General features: G+C 54.6%; 1 protein-coding gene across 11 annotated transcripts in view; it reads right to left on the bottom strand.

Annotated features, from left to right (window-relative positions):
- Positions 1-18,026, bottom strand: part of SFI1 (SFI1 centrin binding protein) — a 66,499-nt gene that overhangs the window by 11,901 nt on the left and 36,572 nt on the right. For all 11 annotated transcript variants that reach the window (XR_013486508.1, XR_013486507.1, XM_078154434.1 and 8 more), the window contains 11 exons: positions 17,888-18,018; positions 10,402-10,483; positions 9,166-9,348; positions 7,470-7,541; positions 7,084-7,179; positions 6,041-6,117; positions 5,187-5,289; positions 1,687-1,783; positions 1,229-1,389; positions 896-970; positions 259-333 (listed from right to left, as the gene is read on the bottom strand). Coding sequence is in view for 9 of the 11 variants with exons in the window: in XM_078154434.1 (XP_078010560.1) it covers positions 259-333; positions 896-970; positions 1,229-1,389; positions 1,687-1,783; positions 5,187-5,289; positions 6,041-6,117; positions 7,084-7,179; positions 7,470-7,541; positions 9,166-9,348; positions 10,402-10,483; positions 17,888-18,018 (1,152 nt within the window). In the remaining 2 variants the exon portion in view is untranslated. The remainder of the gene's footprint in view (positions 1-258; positions 334-895; positions 971-1,228; positions 1,390-1,686; positions 1,784-5,186; positions 5,290-6,040; positions 6,118-7,083; positions 7,180-7,469; positions 7,542-9,165; positions 9,349-10,401; positions 10,484-17,887; positions 18,019-18,026) is intronic.

Below are 18,026 nucleotides of genomic sequence, written 5' to 3'. Positions count from 1 at the left end.
ACTCTGCTCTGTGGCAGGGCTCCTGCTCCTATGAGGGGAGAGGGCCAGGGGCACGATTGTGCTGCAGCAGAAAGAGGCCTGGCTTTGGAGGTTCACATGTCACCTGGGCCCCTCACCACCACTCCTGGCCTCAGTCCAGGAATCCTCCTGTCAAACAGGAGCGTGCAGGGCCTTCCCAGGGCTCACGTTCTAGGAGGCCCGGAGCTAGAGCCCGGGGAGAAGGGAGTGAGCGCCCCGTTTGGGGCCAGGGCCACCTACCTTTCCCTGCAGCGTGAAGGACCAAAGCCAGAGAGCCCGAACGGTGGCATGCTGCTCCCGCTGCTTCTCCCCAAGCTGCAGGCCAAGGACGAGGGGTCAGACATGCCACGAACGGGCCGAGGAGAAGACAAAGGCAGTTCAGAGAGGGAGCGAGGAAGTGGGGGAAGGAGGGGAGAGAGGAGGGACAGAGACAGAGAGACGCAGAGGTAGAGGCAAAGGCAAAAAAGACAGAGACCAAGAGAGGAGGGAGGCAGACAAAGAGACACACGGTGAGACAGAGAGACCGCAGAGCGACAGCCCGGGCAGAAGAGGAGAGAGAGCAGAGGAGGAGGAGATTACCAACAGCTGGAAGAGAAGAGGGGATGGAGTCCAGGCAGGAGCAGAAGTGCATGCCAGCATGCGGGGCCTCCACAGTGACATGAGAGGGTCCCCAAGTGCCCACTGGCAGCCCCACAGACCAGGGAGGATGTGGACAGAGGATGCCCCAAGGATCCTCCACAATGCATCAGGGCGAGCTGCCTTCATCACCCTTTCTGCTGGGACAGAACCCACCAAAGACCAAAGGCCCTGACTTCCCACTGGTTCCCCAAAGAGGGGATGAGGGTCGTGGAGAGAGGAGAGGACACAGGCTGCCCACCTGGCGCTTCCACGTGGAGAAGGAGGAGCGGCGGAGTCTCTGAGCCATCAGCTGGACACTCTGCCTCTGCAGGAGCTAAGGAGAAAGCAACAGGGGGCTGGCTCCCGGCGCTCCAGGGATGCCAGGCCTCAAGGCCTGATACGCTCTACACTCTCCCTGGACTTGAGCGTGGTTTCCACCGAAAGGAAAAACTAGCCCCTCCGTTCCAGGAGCAATGGGCCAGCCCCACCCTGCCCGTGACAGAGCCTCGGCGTGGCTGATGTGGCCAGCCTGGCCTCATCCGGGACCCTTCCCATGCCCTGGGCTCCGGGCTTAGCTCCGGCAGCAGCTCACCATCTTCCGGATACACGCCACGTGGTACTTCTTCCAGCGGGCCATGCAGGTCTTCAGCAGCCTCCTCCCATGGTGCTGCGCAGCCCGCCACAGCTGGGCTCTATGCAGGGAAGCCCTCCGGCCACACTCCCGCCAGTGCTGAAACGAGGCTCGGAGACGACCTAGGGTGAGCAAAGCCGAGTGAGGACAGCACTGGGGAAGGTTGGAGGGGCCGAAGACGCCCAGCCACCTTCGAGGGCTAGAGAGCCCCCAGGCCAGGGCGCCCATCCCCCTCCTCGCCAAGTCACCTGTGCTCACTGAGCCCCTCTTCTGTGCCAGGAAGACGATGGTGGGACCAAAGCACCCTTTAGACGGCTTCTACGTGATCTGGGGGGTCACCCAAAGACTTCAAAGAGGGAACAACCAGAGGGAGGCAGGGCGTGTAGCAAACTCACTGGGCCAGCCAGCCCCTCCCTCACCTCGCTCCCACCGCTCCCTGGCCTCCGTGGCGGCCACATCTTTCTGCTGCCGGGAGCGTATCCTCAGCGATGCTGTGTCCCTCCAGTGGATGGCCACCTGCGGAAGGGAGGAATGGGCCGGGAGAGGAAGGGTGCCTTTGACACCCACTTCCCGAGTGGGCGCTGGCAAACCAATCAACCAGTAAGCATGTATTATGCACTAACTAGGTGCCCAGGGCAGTCCCTGCCCTCCAGGAGCTTACATTCTATCGAGGAAGACAACAAACACACCCAAGTCTGTACGTAGAGCAGACAGGCAGGGAGCACGGGAGGGCCTCCCACAGGAGGCAGGGCTTGAGCTGAGTGTGGAAGGGAGGCAAGGAGGGAGGGCTTCCCGGGCACAGTGGGCAGCCCGGGCAAAAGCAGAGCACTGTGTGTTAAGAACAGCAAGACATCCGAAGCCAGGGGAGGATGCAAGGCGGAAGCCCCGGGAGGGGACTCGGAAGACACAAAGGGGCCGCGCCATGCCGGAGGACTTTGTCTGGGACCCTGGAGGCTGGAGGGAGCCGCAGGAGTCCAGGAGGGTGACCTGGGGCCAGACCATGCACTTTAGCAAAACCTTTTTGGCAGCTGAGTGGAAGCTGGCCCGAAATGTGGAAGAATCGGAATGAAGGAAAAAGCTGCAATCATGCTGTGCCATGTACCACGCTAGGCACGGCGACTACAAAGAGGAAAACCAAGACGTTCTGGCTTGAGAACTGCCCCCTCTACCCGGGGAGAAGAAGACACAAGAGGAAGCCGAGGCTAAGCCCAGCTCCCAGGGGTGGACGGCAGGGCCTCAGGCGCTCGAGGAATGGAGTCTCATTAGGATGCGGCTGCAGCAGTGCTGGCAAGAGGGGCTGACGTCAGTCTCGAGTAGGCCCGAGACCAGCGAGCAGGGGACGGGTGTGGCGGGTGTGGCAGCTGACTGGAGGCAGAGTGGGGAAGAGCAGGGTCTCAGAGGGGTTAGGCCTGGGGGCGCCCTCCAAGGCCACAGGCAAGTTGGGAAGAGGGGAAGGTCTGTGCTCACGTGTCATGAGCTTAAGTAGCTATGGGCCACCCAGGCTGAAATGTCCACTGGGCGATACGAGCCTGGGGTCCAGGACGGAGAGAAGGGCTGAACGGGCAGAAAAACACGATGTCATCAGCACAGCTCAGAGAGCCAAACCTCTGGGAAATGAGAAAACCAACACAAAAAGAAGCCGGGAGAAAAAGGGAAGAGGACATAGGAGAGTGAGCCATGAGGGTCGCTGACAGTGGGCAGCTGTAGGTGGCCGGGGAAGTGGGGGGAGCACCGCGAGAGAGGCCAGAGAGGCCGCAGAAAGGGCAAGGAAGAGGTCAGAGAAAAAGCCATGGGCTGCAGCAGCTGAGAGGGAGGCACCCCAGCCTAGCCATCGGGCAGAATTCTGACCCCAAAGGCCACGGCCAAGTCACAGGAAAGCAGAGAGGTGTGTGGGCAGGCGCCGGGCTGGCCAGGAACGTCAGCAGTGGTGGGGGAAGGGAGCCCAACAGACACCAGAGGAGAAGCACTGGGGCAGGGAGAAATGCTGGGGAGCCCCGAAACTGTCCTGGGTGCAGGAACAGGCGTCACCTGGAAGTTCCATCCCCCAGAGCCAGGGCGAGAGGCCCGGTCACACGTGAGGGGGGCCCCTCTGTGGCCGAACAAGGAACAAGTTCCAGAAATAATGGCCTCGCTGCTGTTCAGTCATTAGTCGTGTCCGGCTCTTCCCGACCCAGATCCTGGAGGGGCTTGCCATTGCCTTCTCCAGCCCATTTTACACAGGAGGAAATTGAGGTAAGCAGAGTCAAGTGACTTGCCCAGAGTCACACAGCTGGTTGGTGTCTGAGGTTGGATCTGAACTCAAGAAGAGGAGTTCCCTGACTCCAGCCCCAACACTGGGTCACCTAGCTGTCCCCAGCAATGGCCTACACAATTATAAAACACTTCACACAAATAAAGACAGATCTAAAGAACTGGAGAAACATTAACCGTCCATAAGTGTGTCGAACTAATATGAAAAAGTGATAATTCTACCTAAACTAGTTTACTTATTAGGTGCCATGCAAATCAAAGAACAACAAAACTTATCTGGAGGAAAAATGGTCAAAAGTACCAAGAGAATCAATGGAAAGAAAAAGTCGGGGGGAAGGGGGCCTGGCCGTGCCAATCTCAAACTGTCCTATGAAGCTGTATCACGAAGACAATCTGGTACTGGAGAGGAGACAGAGGCTCATCAGCGGAACAGATCAGGGACACGATATACAGAAGCAAGAGAGCACAGTAACCTCGGGGCCGATAAGCCCGAAGATCCCCACGACAGGGGAGGAGCTCGCTTTGACAAAAACCGCCGGGAAAACCAGAAAGCAGCCTGGCAGAAACCAAGCAGAGACTAACGTCTCCTCCCACAGACCAAGATAGGTTCAAAGTGGGTGCATGGTTTAGACATAAGGGGAGACATCATGAGCAAATTACCTGACACATCTAAAGAGAACAATTAGAGAGGTTTACAGGAGGTACAATGGATAATTTTAACTCATAAAATTAAGAAGTTTTTGCACACACAAAATCAATGCAATTAAAATTTAAAAAGAAGCAGGAAACCAAGGGGGTAAATCTTTGCAGTAAGTTTCTCTGATAAAGGTTTCATTTCTAAGATGTATAGGGAACAGAGTCAAATTTACAAGAAGAGCCATTCACATTGATAAATGATCAAAGGACATGAATAGGTAGTTTTCAAAGGCTAGCTATGGCCATATGAAAAAATGCTCTAAAACACTAATAATTAGAGAAATGCAAATTAAAACCACTTTGAAGTACCACCTTATACTCATTAAATTGGCTAAGTGGAGAAAAGGAAAATGACAAATGCTGGATGGGATGTAGGAAAACTAGTATACTGGTGCATTGCTGGTGGAGCTGCACAATGGTCCAACCATTCTGCAAAGTAATTTGGAACTCTGCCCCAAAAGCCATTCCACTGTTTGTATCCTTTAACCCAGTAATGACACTACCGGGTCCATAAATATCATCGTCACCCAGAGGAGGACACTGAGGCTCAGACAAACAAGGAAGATGCCCACTGGCAAGATGGAAAGTAAGCCCAGGGCTCCTTTCCCCACAGCTTCCCACCCGGGCACTCCAGCTGGAGCACAGAGGGCTGGCTCAGAGTGTGTTTTACACACACACACACACACACATACCCCCCCGAGGGACACACTCTAACTCTGGCCCACTGTTTCAGAGAAGCAGCCCTCTTTTCTAGAACCATGTCAGGGGGGCCCAGTTTTCCTGCTGCCTGGCTCTGTCACTGTCCCCTCCCCTGTCTGCCCCGTGGTTTGGTCATCTGCATCATGGGCACAATCAGCCATTCACGGCCTCCCTGCCAGGATCCCTGGCAGAAGGAGATGAGGATTCTCCTCCCTTCCCTGCCCTTGGGGCAGGGCCTGTGCCCCTCGCTGGCCAGCCCCAGCCCTCAGCACACCTTCCAAAGGATGGCTCTCCTGTAATGCTCCTCAGCCCGCAGTGTCTTCCTGGCCTCCTCCGTCTGGGCTGCAGTGTTTTCCCTCCAGCGACGAAACACCCACCTAAAAGGCAAAGCGGAGAGAGCAGCTGAGCAGTCCAGCTCCTGCCCCTCAGCCTGGGTCCCCCCACCCAAAAGCCTGCTTGGGGAAGCCCTGGAGCAGGAAATGTGGACATCCAGGCAGGTGAGACACCTCCAAGAGATGTGTGAGGGCGAGGGTAGCCAGCCCCTACCCCAACAGCGGAGAGCCCCCTCGAAACAACACAGTGTGGACCAGGCACTTCTCAAACTGCCCAAGCAGAAGACGCTGTTCTCTGTCCTTTACGGTCTTTGGCCTTTGTACCTCTGAGGCTTAGTATGGGGTCTGACACCCAGCAGGGGCCTCCAAGATGGTCACTGAAGTGACCGGCTGGCTGCTTCTCAAGTCAAAGACGCTGGTATCTTCTCCCTTACTAGACTCTGGGCTCCTTACAGTCATGGGCTGAATACATCACCCTGACGCCAGGCTCTGCACACAGCAGGTGCTTAATAAATGCAATGTGGGGGGCAGCTAGGTGGTGCAGTGGATAGAGCACCAGCCCTGGATTCAGGAGGACCCGAGTTCAAGTCCGGGCCTCAGACACATAACACTTACTAGCTGTGTGACCCTGGGCAAGTCAATTAACCCCACTGCCTAAGCAAAAAACAAAACAAAACAAAAATGCAACGTGTACTTGCCCCTGTGATTCTGAGCACAGGAGGCCCGGGGATGCTGCTGGTGCCCAGGTCCCTGAGGAACCAGCAATGAAGGCTGGCGCGCCCCTGGCGGAACCTACCACAATAGCTCCCGGTGATGCTGATCTTCCCTCTCTGCCACCTGGCGCAGGATGGCTTTGACCCTGCCCTGATAAATCTGCAGGAAAGAGAGCCTGGGGTTCACCACAAGAGCCCGGGCCGTGGGCCCAACATCCCCCTCCTTGGTCTTGGTCCACTGGGCCTGCCCCCAAATCCAAGAGGGTCCTATGTGTCCCCCACCACTGAAGGCATATGGCCGGGGAAGCCAGGCTCTTCCAACCGCACGGCTTGACTCCGGAACCACTGGCCGGCCCGCCTGCCTCTGGGATACTTCTCTTGGGACACTTTTGGGGGGGTCAGGATCCCCAGACTGAATAAAGGCTCATCTCTGCCCTCAGGCAGGGCAGCCCTGTTCATCTAGGGCCTACACCGAGAAGGCTTCCAGAGTGCTGAGAACAAACTGCCCCTAGACAGACCTGAGTCAGCAGGGAGCTGGTGACATCTGAAGTCCCCAGGGACTAAAAATGGATCCTGTGGTGTTTAACGGGGCTGGGCCTGAGGCTAAAATGGCCAGGCCATGCCAGAGTGCCCCACAGAGGGCCCTCTCCTTTCACACGATGCCTTTCAGCCACACTGTTCCTGGCCTCCTCCACAGACTCTACCACCCGGGGCCTCCTGGCTGTTCTTTCCATCTCTGGCCTCCTCTGGATCTCCCCCAGGCCTAGAAGACACTCCACTTTCCCCTCTCATCTCCACCCAACTCGGCCTTCCCTTTGCAGAAGGCCTTTCTGGCTGCCTCCTCACTGCAGGCATCATCCTTCTGAGATTCCTTCAGCTGACTGTGGCTAGAGCTTGTGGGCACACGGGAGCTCCCCAAGGGCAGACACCTGCCGTTACCTCTGTCTGTACGCCTGACACTTAACAGGCTGCTTGTAGACAAGAGGAAGTGAGGCTCACAGGGGAAGATGCTGGCCTGAGGCCACACGGAGGAGGTGGGAAGGCAGGAGTTGTGAGCAGAGCCGGGCACAGGGAGACCAGGCCTGTGGTACGGGCCCTGGGGCCAGAGAAGAGGAAAGCCTCCTACCATCCATGCGGCCAAGGCCCTGCGCAGCAGCACCTGATGGTAATGGCGATCGGCACGAGCCGCCTTCTGCCACTTCACGTTCTGCAGGGCCATGTACTAGAGGGACACACACACACACACACACACACAGAGAAGGGAAACGTGAGCGGAGAACGGGCACAGTAGCCAGGGGGCGGGGAGACAGGCTGGGGGTGGGGGAGATAGGAACCTCCTTCTGGGCATCCCCTTCCAAGGGGACCAGGAGGAGCCCAGGTACCAGGGCAGGCCGAGGGCAGGGCGGCCATAGGTGTCATCCCCTGCAGGGCCTGGCTCTGGCTGATGCCCTTTGATGGCACCTCCCCAGGTAGGTCACCCGGGCAGGTCATCCAGGACCACCCACAGCTCACCTCTCGCCATTTGCTCCAGGTCAAACGTAGAAGCAGACCCGAGTTGAACACTGCAGCCCTCATCTCCCCGGCCTGCCTGAAGGAGGGAAATGGGGCATATGGTGGCTTGGCCGGACAGCCTGGGCCCAAACCTCCAGCCCTCCTTTCTACCCAGATCCCTAGGAGGAACAGGAGCTTTGAGATGCAGCAGGAGAACCCGTGAAACCCAAGCTGGACCAGTCCTCCCTCCTCTGCCCTGCCACGGCTGGTCAAACCCTGGGAGGCTCTGGGGGTCCTGGAGGGCAGTGCTTTCGCTGCCAGGATCTGAGTCTGACGAAGAGGTTGCTTTCAGCAGGGCAAACGTCAGCAAAAGCTGTATGGAGGAAGGAGCCTAAGGAAGGAGGGATGGAACCAGATCTTGGAGGAAGGGGCCAGTGTCAAGGGGTCGAAACCAGAGGCAGGGGAGTCAGTGCTAAGAATGGGAGATGAAACAAGATGTGGAGAAAGAGAGCAGGACCAGGACAGAGAACAGGGAGACTTAGGGGGGACCCAGCTCCCACCTCGGGGGCTCTCCTTCCTGCAGAGACTGGACTAGAGGGCAGCTAAGCCTCCTGGGTGACCATGGGGTAAGGGGGACAGCAGCACGAGTCAGAGCTGGGCAGTGCCTTGAACGCTAGACAGAGCATGAGAGTGACATCATCAAACAGACAAAACCAGGGCCTGAAGGGCTTTGAGTCTGTGCCCAGAGAGGATCCTTTGAAGGACGCAGACTCCGGCCTGGAGAAGACCCCTATGGGCCATGAGAGCTGTTTCCTAAGTGTGTGCAGGGCTGCATAAACGGGCCCCACTGGGCCGAGCCCGGAGCAAGGCAGGAGGGCCCAAGAGGCCGATTTAACATGGAGGCCAGGCAAACTTTGCCAATGAGTAGGCGGTGCCTCCCGGGACCCTTCCACTCGGCATCATAGAGGCAGAAAGGACCTCAGAGGTTCCCAGGCTCACCTTCCCAAGGAGACCCCAAAGGTCAGGGTGGTGGTGTGGGACCTGCACAAGCTCACACAGCGGGTCTGGCGAAGGTACCCCACCCAACTCAGGGAGCTCTCCCCCACATCCCTGAGGAGGGGCCGCCACCTCTCACTGAGCAACCACTGAAAGGAGTCTTGAGGAAATTGGCTGCATTCAAGACCTCTTTAGAAGCGCCAGGCCACGCTGGACCTCCTTCTCTGGCCGTCTGGGGCCAAGCAGAACAAAGGTAACTCCTCAACCGCCCCAGACACCTAGGTGTGGCTCCTTCCGCTGACCTCCTCAGGCCAAGCACTTCAGTCACGGCGCTCTGCAGGGACCACATCTTTTCCAAAAGGATGGGCCCCTGCAGCTGGCTGACCAGGCCAGCACCCGGTGGGGGCACGATCTCTCCCCTCTTCCATCACTGTCTCAGGGCTCTGGGGGGAGGCAGCCCAGGCGAACCCTCTGGTCTCTCCCCAGGGAGCTGCCCTCCAGCTCCGCCCTCTGGCCTTCACTCACTGTTTTTGGCCTTCACCTCTCTTCCATTCTACCTCGCCCGCTTCAAAGCTAAGCTCAACCAGCATCAACCAACCTCAGAAGGACTCACAGTGAAACCCCATGTCGCCGAGGACAAAGGGCTGTCCGGGCGGCGCCAGGACCCTGGCTCTAGAAGCCTCCACAGGGGAGGGGATGTGTAAGAGAATCTAAGAGGTACTTGCTGGGCTTGGAGGGCCTGAAGGTTTTCCTTCCAGATCCAGAAAGTCTTCCGCAGCTGTCTATGGCGGTAATGGGCACATGCTGTGGCCTGGCCCCCTCTTTCCACAGAAAGCTCGGCCGCCCGCCAGCGCCATGTGGACCAGTACTGCCGGAGCACCCGCCACTCAGCATGGAGGATGGCCTGTGACAGCAGGGGGAAACAGGCCAGTGAGGAAGGCACTGATAAGGAAGACTCAGAACAGGAAGATCAGCCCCAGAATCCTGTCCTGGGAGCTCCCTTCTACTCTGACTGAGCTGAACTCCTCACCGCAGCCTGGGCACCGTAACCTCGAACTGTCCTCCCAAATCAAAATCTTACCCATCCCTTGCAAATGAAATCAAATGCCCCCACCTTCACAAAGCTGTCCGGGATTCCCCCAACAGGAATTGTCGGGATCTCTACTCCCTCCCGTTTCCATAGGAACAAAGATCTAGTGCTACAAGGAGGCCCAAAGATCAACCCCTCTGTTGCACAACAGAAGAAACTGAGGCCCAGGGGGGCTGGGATTTGGCAAGGAGACAGAAGAGACCGCGGGGGCCGCCTGGTCCAAGCCCCTCACTTAACAGATAAGAAACTGAGGCCTAGAGGGCTGTAAGTGTCCTGCCCAAGGTCACACAAGTAGTAAGTGAGAGCTCATGACAGGAAGCAAGGCTTTCTTGGCGTCTCACTGCCTGGCATTCTCATTACTCATGGTCCTGTCTGCGTCTCCTTTGTCTCCGTAACCTGCTCCCCAGCTCCAAATGACGCCCTGCACGCAGTAGGTGCTCAGACAAGAGAGGGAGGGCCAGACAAAGCTGCAAGACGGGAGCTGGGGGGCCTGGGTTCGAATCCTGGCCACCCCCACCTCATCTCTGAGTAAGAGCAGGATAATACCCGTCAGAGTGCCCGCCTCGCCACGCGGAGATGAGGTGAACTGCCCTTAAAAGTACCTGCTGAGCGGACATATGAACGTGGTAAGGAAAGAAGGCCTGGAGGCAGTTCTACCCTGGCTAAGCAGCAGGTGTGAGGGAACAAATGTCTTCACCACGTGGCCTCAGAGGCATCAGTGAAACTCTCCAGTCACTGCCCTCACAAAGGGCCGCCTATGCCCTGGCCGCCCGTGTTCTGGGGCCCCTGCACAAAGCGGGCGTGGGCTGGGGGCCAGGCTGGGGCTAGCAGGCATGCTGCTCCTGCTGAGGAGGGAAAACTGCTTACTGTTCTCTCAGACAATCGGGTCTCTCGCTGAAGACACATCTTCTGCCACCACATATCAAACGCCCGTCTTGTCACCAACTCCCTGAAAGGAAAAAGGAAGAGCAGTGAAAAGGGCTGACATTTACCCAGCAATTTTAGGAACACAGCCCTTGACGTGAACCGCCTGTTGCACACGAGGGGAAATCCATGCTGCCCGGGGAGACACTGCTGGCCCCGGGCATTCTGATGCACAGGCAGCACTTGTGGCCCCAGAACTAGAGCGTCGGGGAAGACGGCGGCAGTCAACCCTCGCATCAGTGGATCCCCCCCTGGCTTCCCGGACAAGTGAGCGGTCCATCCACTCACTGGGACAAAGTGTTTCCTGAACTCAAGCCTAAGCTAACCCCTTTGCAGCCACCCCCCACCCTGCCCTGCCCCCAGTTCCTCCCCCTTCGGCTCTAGGAAGACAGCTCTCAGACCCCTCCTCTTTGTCCTTAAACCCCTGGAACTGAACACCCCTGTGATGGGCACGGGGGGGCAGGGGACCCTCAGCTCCCTGCCCACCACACTGCCCACCAGAGCCCAAAACAAATCCATGGAGCCATCGATCAAGGCACCCCCTCCCCCCAGTCCACCCCAGGCTTCTCTCCCCTACCCCTTAGGCCAAAGTAGTTCTTCTCCCAGGTCACAAACCTTTCTGGACAAGAACTGACATCTAGGTAAACCAGTAATCCCAAATAACTGGATTCTGCCCTGCCTAATTTGAGACTGGAACACAGAGATTTCCAGCCTCCCTTCTGTAGGCCTCAGCTTTCTCCTCCACAAGATGAGGGGGCTGGCTGGTGGCTGGATGGCTGCCTAGAGCCCAGCTGGTTCTAAACCCACAGTCAGAGAGGGCCCAGCTGGCCGGGCGACCACACGGTCTCCTCGTCCCTTACCCACTTGGGGGCCACTGTTTGTCTAGCCTTAAAGTGGGAGCGACAATAGTTATGAGAAAGGTCTCCTGTTGCTTCTGGCAGGACACGCTCTGTGAGACCCCTGAAGGGCTGCAAGGCCTTCAGTCTTCTGTGAGATGCTCTATTCCGCTTCAGTCATGCATGAAGGCTGGAAGTGCTCAACTACCCCAGAAACTCTACTGACCATCCCCTGGCCCCTGAGGCTTTACGGTCTTGGGACAAGGCTGAGTCCCAGGACAGAGAATATGCCGCCCTCCGTGGGCCCCGGGCAATGGCTTCCATGATCACCAGAATCTGCCTTGGGCCTCCACTTCAGTCACAGGTGCAGCGCTCCGGGAGGGGCGGCTGGACATCCTTACCAATGTGCAGGACACCAGAGAAGTGAGGCAGGGCATGTGACTCCATCAGCCTGGTAAGAGGCAGCTTCCTTGGATACCCTCAGCATGTCATTCAGGACAAGAAAAGTGCTTCGACACAGCTGGGGCTCACTAAGAGCGGAGGGGTGGAGGATGGGGGAGAGCCTATGGGGATGGGAGTCAGGAGACCAGGGTCCTGCTTCAGACAATGACATCAACCTTCTTTGAGACCTTCCCAGATGAGGCCCTCAGGTGACTCAGCTGAGTTCACTGACAGCCTCCTTCCCTACTCCGACCGTGTGGGCTCCGGGCTCCGAAGGCTGAGCAGCCTACAAACGCCCCAGTGAGGTGCTGCCGTCAGGTTAGCTTCACCCCCAAAGACACCTCTCAAAGCTCCTTAAGGAGTACAGACAAGGGTCCCAGCAATGGCACTTCTAGGGCTGTGTCCCAAAGAGATCATACGAATGGGAAAAAGACCCATGTGTACAAAAATATTCATGGCAGCTCTTTTTGTGGAGGCAAAGAATTGGAAACTGAGGGGATGCCCATCAATGGGGGAATGGCTGAGCAAGTTGTGGTATATGAATGTAATGGAATATATTGTGCTATAAGAAATGATGAGCAGGCGGACTTCAGAAAAACCTGGAAAGACTTATATGAACTGATACTGAGCGAAGTGAGCAGAACCAGGAGAACATTGTACACAGTGACAGCAATATTGTGCAATGACTAACTTTGATAGACTTAGCTCTTCTCAGCAATGCAAGGATCTAAGACAACTCCAAGAGACTCATGATGGAAAATGCCGTCCACATCCAGAGAAAGAACTCTGGAGTCTGAATGCAGATGGAAACAGACTATTTGCTCTCCTTTTCTTTTGTTGTTTTGTTTTATTTCTTCTTTCTTGTGATTCCTTCCATTAGCTCTAATTCTTCTATACATCATGACTAATGTGAAAATATGCTTAATATGAATATATATGTAGAGCCTATATCAGATTACATGCTGTCTTGGGGAGAGGGGAGGGGAAGGAGGGGAAGAAAATTTAAAACTCAAAATGTTATGGAAGTGAATATTGAAAACTGAAAATGAATAAATTAACTATTGGGGAAAAAAAAAGGAAACACAGACAACACAGGAGGACTTGAGTTCAAATCCGGCCTCAGACACTCACTAGCTGTGTGACCCTGGGCAAGTAACTTGACCCCAACTGCCTCAAAAAAAACAAACCCAGAAAGAAATACAGACAGTGAAGAGGAAGTGGCCATTTTTTTGGCTTTAGGATAACCATGGATGACACCCAAACTAGGACAAACTACAGCAGCACCCGTTTTCTGAATTCCAAATCCAACATTTTCAAACATGAACTAAGACATCCGCCAAAGGCAAGAGCGTTTCTATACAGTAACAACCAAATCTAAGAGAGAGTAAACGCAAGGGAAGAGCCGTCCAAAATAACTACAAAGACCCCTAGGACAGCGGGGAGGCAAATACTAAAGCACACTCAGTAGCTCATAAACACAATTACAAGACCCTCCCTGAAGAAATAAAGGACAGCTTAAGTACCTGCAGGAATATCCAGTGTTCGTGGCTGGGCCATGCCAACAGAATCAAAACGGCGATATCAACTTTGACGGACTTAGCTCTTCTCAGCAGTGCAAGGATCTAAGACAACTCCTAAAGACTCATGACGGAAAATGCTGTCCACATCCCGAGAAAGACCGACGGAGTCTCAATGCAGATTGAGCAGACTATGTCTTCTTTCTCCTGGTTTTTCCCCTTGTGTTCTGATTCTGCTTTTACAACATGATTAATGTGGAAATATGTTTAATATGATTGTACATGTATAGCCTATGTCAGATTGCTTGCCATCTTGGGGAGGGGAAGAAAGGAGAAAAAATGGTGGAACTTAAAACCTCATCAAAGTGAATTTGAAAACTATCTTTATATGTAACTGGGGGGAAAATACTATTAAGTGGGGGGAAAATGACAGAGCTACAATTTCCAGATCTAGTGCTTTAGCAACTACAGTATGACAGAGATACTTTACGGAGCTGGATAAATAACAGTAGAAATCATCCGAAGGCAACTAACTGAAAATACGTAAGACCAAAAGCCTCTCCCAGTAGATAAAGGGCCAAAGGATATGAACAAAAGCTCTTAAGAGAACTAAAAATGAAAGAATGAACTAAATCACTAATAAGAGAAACTCCAATCAAAACAACTCTCAAGTTTGACCCCCCACACTTGGCTACAAAACATCAGTGTCAGAATTCAAACTTGGTGCTTCTCACTACTCCCTGTCCTCTCTCAGTGACATATCTGTTCATGCCAGGAAGTCAAATCAAATGAAAATACTGACTATTGTGGGTCAGTTTACAGGCTTCTAAAAAAACCTCTAGGTCTGTTTTGATTCACTGGTTTTAAAGAGATGTGCATGTCTGTAAGCACATACACACACTTTTAAATTTTACTTTATTTTAAAATGGTCTTACAGGTGTTTTCCATAAATTTTGTTTTGATTTTTTAAAATAAAACTGTACTTTACGTTACCTACGTTTTCAGCACCTCCCTTTCCCCTTCTCCTCCCAAGAGTTCATCCCTTGTAACAAATAATTTTAAAAAGGAAAAACACAAGTCAGCAAAATTAACCGACACATCCAAAAAGCCTGACCTCAGAGGCAGTGTGCCCCCCAACCCCCCACAAGAAATGGGGGGGAAGGGCCTGCTTACAACTCCTCTTTGAGGCCAGGTCTGGGCACAACTTCAGGTTCAAACCGTCCTGCTAACGTCAGTCTCGCCACTTACACTTCTGTCACTATGCCTCCTGTTTTCCTGATCCTGCTGACTACACTTCGGATTCACTCACAGAAGGCTTCCCAAGCTTCTCTACAATAACATGTTTTTTCCAACGCTGTAATAATTCATTACATTCCAGCCTCCAACAGTGGAGAGCCCACTCCTCCTGAGGCCTCTAACTGGGAGGAAGCCAAAACCTGCCTCTCACCAACTTCCATCAATGGGTCTAAATCCTGCCTTCCGGGTCCAGAATGAGTCTCATCGATCTTGTATTTGACAGCCCATTAGAGGTGTAAGGACCATGATCTCGCCACCCAGTTTTCCCTTTTCTAAGCTAAATGTTCCATCTAGTGATCTCTATACGTAACCGTGGCTACCCTCGTAGAGCCTGATAATAGCCTGCCCACGTCCCTCCCAAAATGGGGCCCCTGGAGTTGGCCGTGATGCTCCAGACATCATCTGCTCAATACAGAGCAGCAGCCTCAGAGAGGAAGAGGAGGCCTGCCCTGAGAATCAGAAAATGCAGGTATGAAACCCAGGTCTGTAGGGGCTGCCCATCAACTGGGGAATGGCAGAATGTGGTATATGAATGTGATGGAATACTATTGCACTAGAAGAAATGGCGAGCAGGATGCTTTTGGGAAAACCTGGAAAGACTTGTATGAGCTGATGCAAAGTGAGCAGAACTAGAACAATGTGTACAATAACAACGATACTGTGAAGAAAACCAACTGTGAACGACTTGGCTACACGGACCGATACAATGACCCATGATAATTCCAAAGGACTCATGACAAAAAACACAATCCACCTCCAGAGAGCTGACGACTCTGAATGCAGATGAAGCACATCGTTTTCACTTTTTCTTGTCTTTTTTTTTTGGGGGGGGGGCAACATGGCTACTATGGAAATATGTTTTGCATGACTTCATATTTGTAAATGGGTACCATATTTCTTGCCTTCTCAATATGTGAGGGAAGGGAAGGAGGGAGAGAATTTAGACCTGAAAAGTTAAAGAATTTTTTCAAAAGAAGAGAGTGATCCAGGCCTGACACCTGCTAGCTATAGCTGTGACTGCGAACAAGGAACAAATTTTCTGAGCCTCCATGTCCTCATCTGGGGGCTGGAGAGAATCAAGAAAAGGAGCCAGAATCGCAGGAAGGCCGGCCTCAGACCCACAATGAGGCTGCTGCTGGAGCAGTGGCTGAGAGCCCAGCCTCAGACCATCCCAGCCGCGTGATCCTGGACAAGGCATTTCCCCTATCTGCCTCAGTTTCCTCCTCTGTAAAATGGGGGTAATAACAACACCCACCTCCCAGGGCTGTCGTGAGGATCAAATGAAATGCAGTGTGTGAAGTGCTTAGCACCACACCTGACACACAGGAAAAAGGGCCTTATCAGCGTCAGCTGTGATGATGATGAGGCTGCAGAGACGAGGGAGAAGAAGCAGGAGAACTCAGACCGTGGCAACAGCGTCCAGAGAGAAACCCGCCCGTCGACGCATGACAGACCACATTTCCAAGAGGACCAAGATGGACCACGGGGCTCCACTGAAAATGCCCAAAGCAACGGACATTCTGTGCTGGCCAACGTGGGATTTGATCTTGCTGCGCTGAAGGCTGGTTTTCAGGTTTGGTTTGTTTTAAAGTTGCTCAGTGTGAGGGTGGGGTAGGGCAGCAAGTGGGAAGGACAGTTCCATTTTTAAAAAACAAAGAAAAAGCAAGACGGAGGAGGCACCCTGCCAAAGAGAAGCCACAGGCCAATCGTGCCTCTGAGGGCCCGGCGTTGGCATGAGCTGCAGAGAGGTGGGTCTCTAGAGAGGAGGGGGGCCTGCACCACCTGAGGGCACGGCAGTGACCCCATGTCAGGTGCTTTCTACACTGTGTTCAGTGACATCCCTGGAGTCACAGCACATACTGTCCTCCTGGCTCTGCTCACCTCCCTCAGTCACCCCCCAACGTGGGCCTGGCTCAGCTCTCACCCAACAGAACCCAACTCTCCACCCTGGCTCCTGACGGCCTAGGAAACCAAGGCCGAACTCCTCAGTGTGGCATCGGAACGCCTCTGCAGTCTATGGCCACGACAAGCCTCGACCGCCAGCTTCTCAAGCCTCCACTGTGCCCGGCCGCCCTCCACCGGGCCAAGGCCCTAAGCCCTCACCGCCCTCTCTACAGAGTCCTGTCCAACCTCCTCAGCCTCAGCTCCATCCCCTGCCTTGTCCAGGTCCCCTGGAGCCCCCAGCCTCAGGTCGCGCCCCTCTAAAGCGCACGCGTCTTGTCCAGTCGTGGTGGTCTGCTCGGCGCATCTCTGAATCCCTCAGAGGACGTATCTGTAAAGAGCTCGGTATGATGCCTCCCACATAGGAGCTGCTTAATAAACGCTGGGTCCCAGCTTTCTCCCAACACCCCACGGGCCTCTCCTGCCCAGCCTCAAACTCCCGATCCTGCCTCAGGGAAGCGGCTGGCAGCTCTGGCCCACTCTGACCTCCCCCTGCCTATACTCCCACAGCACTTACGGCCCCAACACAAACGTAAAAAACACCTCCCTCAGTGGAAACAGAACAAGAAGACCCCCAATGCGACCCAACCAAATCACAGCACCGGAGCCACACAAGCAATCGGAATGGCCTGTGTCTGCTCCACCCAACGGCAAACTTCCTGGGGAGACATCCTACAGCCTTCCCTGACTTCCTTGAGCGTGATCAGCAAAGCCAGGCAGGTTCATTGATGGCCTGCGGCTTTCTGGGCTCCCCGGTGCTTGGCTCGGCCCTCCCCTGACCTTCAGGAGGGGCTATTCCCTGAGGCTGGGAATGGGCTTTTGTAGCCTGGGCAAGACTGGTCCTCAGGCAACAGTCCACAGAAGGAGGTCCCTCCAGCCACCCAGACTTCCCAGTGTTCCTGAGTTGCTGGCCTGACGGTCTTTCACAACCCAGTCTGTCACCTATGCCACACAGCACCAGAGGACAGAGGACACTGAATATTTTCATTCCTTCAGGCCATATTTCTCACATTTCTGCTATGAGCAGGGTCCTATGCCAGACTCTTGGGCATACAGGACCTCCTCTCCTATAGGAAACACTTGAAAAAGGCTGAAAAGTCAAGTGGGGGGATGGGAAATCAATGAAGTCCTGCCGAGATGAGGCAAGCTACAGATCCCTCCTGGCCAGGGATGCCGGGAAACGGCTGACTGATCTAGAAAGCTAAAGGCCTAGAATCTGCAGCCCAGAGGGAGAAACCACTGGGCCTCCACCAGAAAAGACCCTCTCGTCCAACGGCCCTGGAAGATTCTGACTGATTCTCAGCACCAGCAGGTCAGGCACTCCATGGCCCCGAGGGCGTCCGAACAGAGTGACTCTCTGGGGCTGGCAAATGGATGCCCCCCACGAGCTGCACCTACCTGTGAAAGTTGGAAGCCTCCACCCGCCTCATCCTCTGCTCCCGCCGCTGGCGGCTGAAGCTTTTCCAGGCCTCAAAGAGGATGGAGAGGTTTCTGCTCCGGTAGTGGTGTTCCGCTTTGGCGGACTGCATCTAAATAA

Source organism: Phascolarctos cinereus, unplaced genomic scaffold (genome assembly GCF_003287225.1).
Source record: "Phascolarctos cinereus isolate Bilbo 61053 unplaced genomic scaffold, phaCin_HiC Scaffold_4;HRSCAF=312, whole genome shotgun sequence".
NCBI lineage: Eukaryota > Metazoa > Chordata > Mammalia > Diprotodontia > Phascolarctidae > Phascolarctos > Phascolarctos cinereus.
This window is presented reverse-complemented; position numbering and strand designations above follow the sequence as displayed.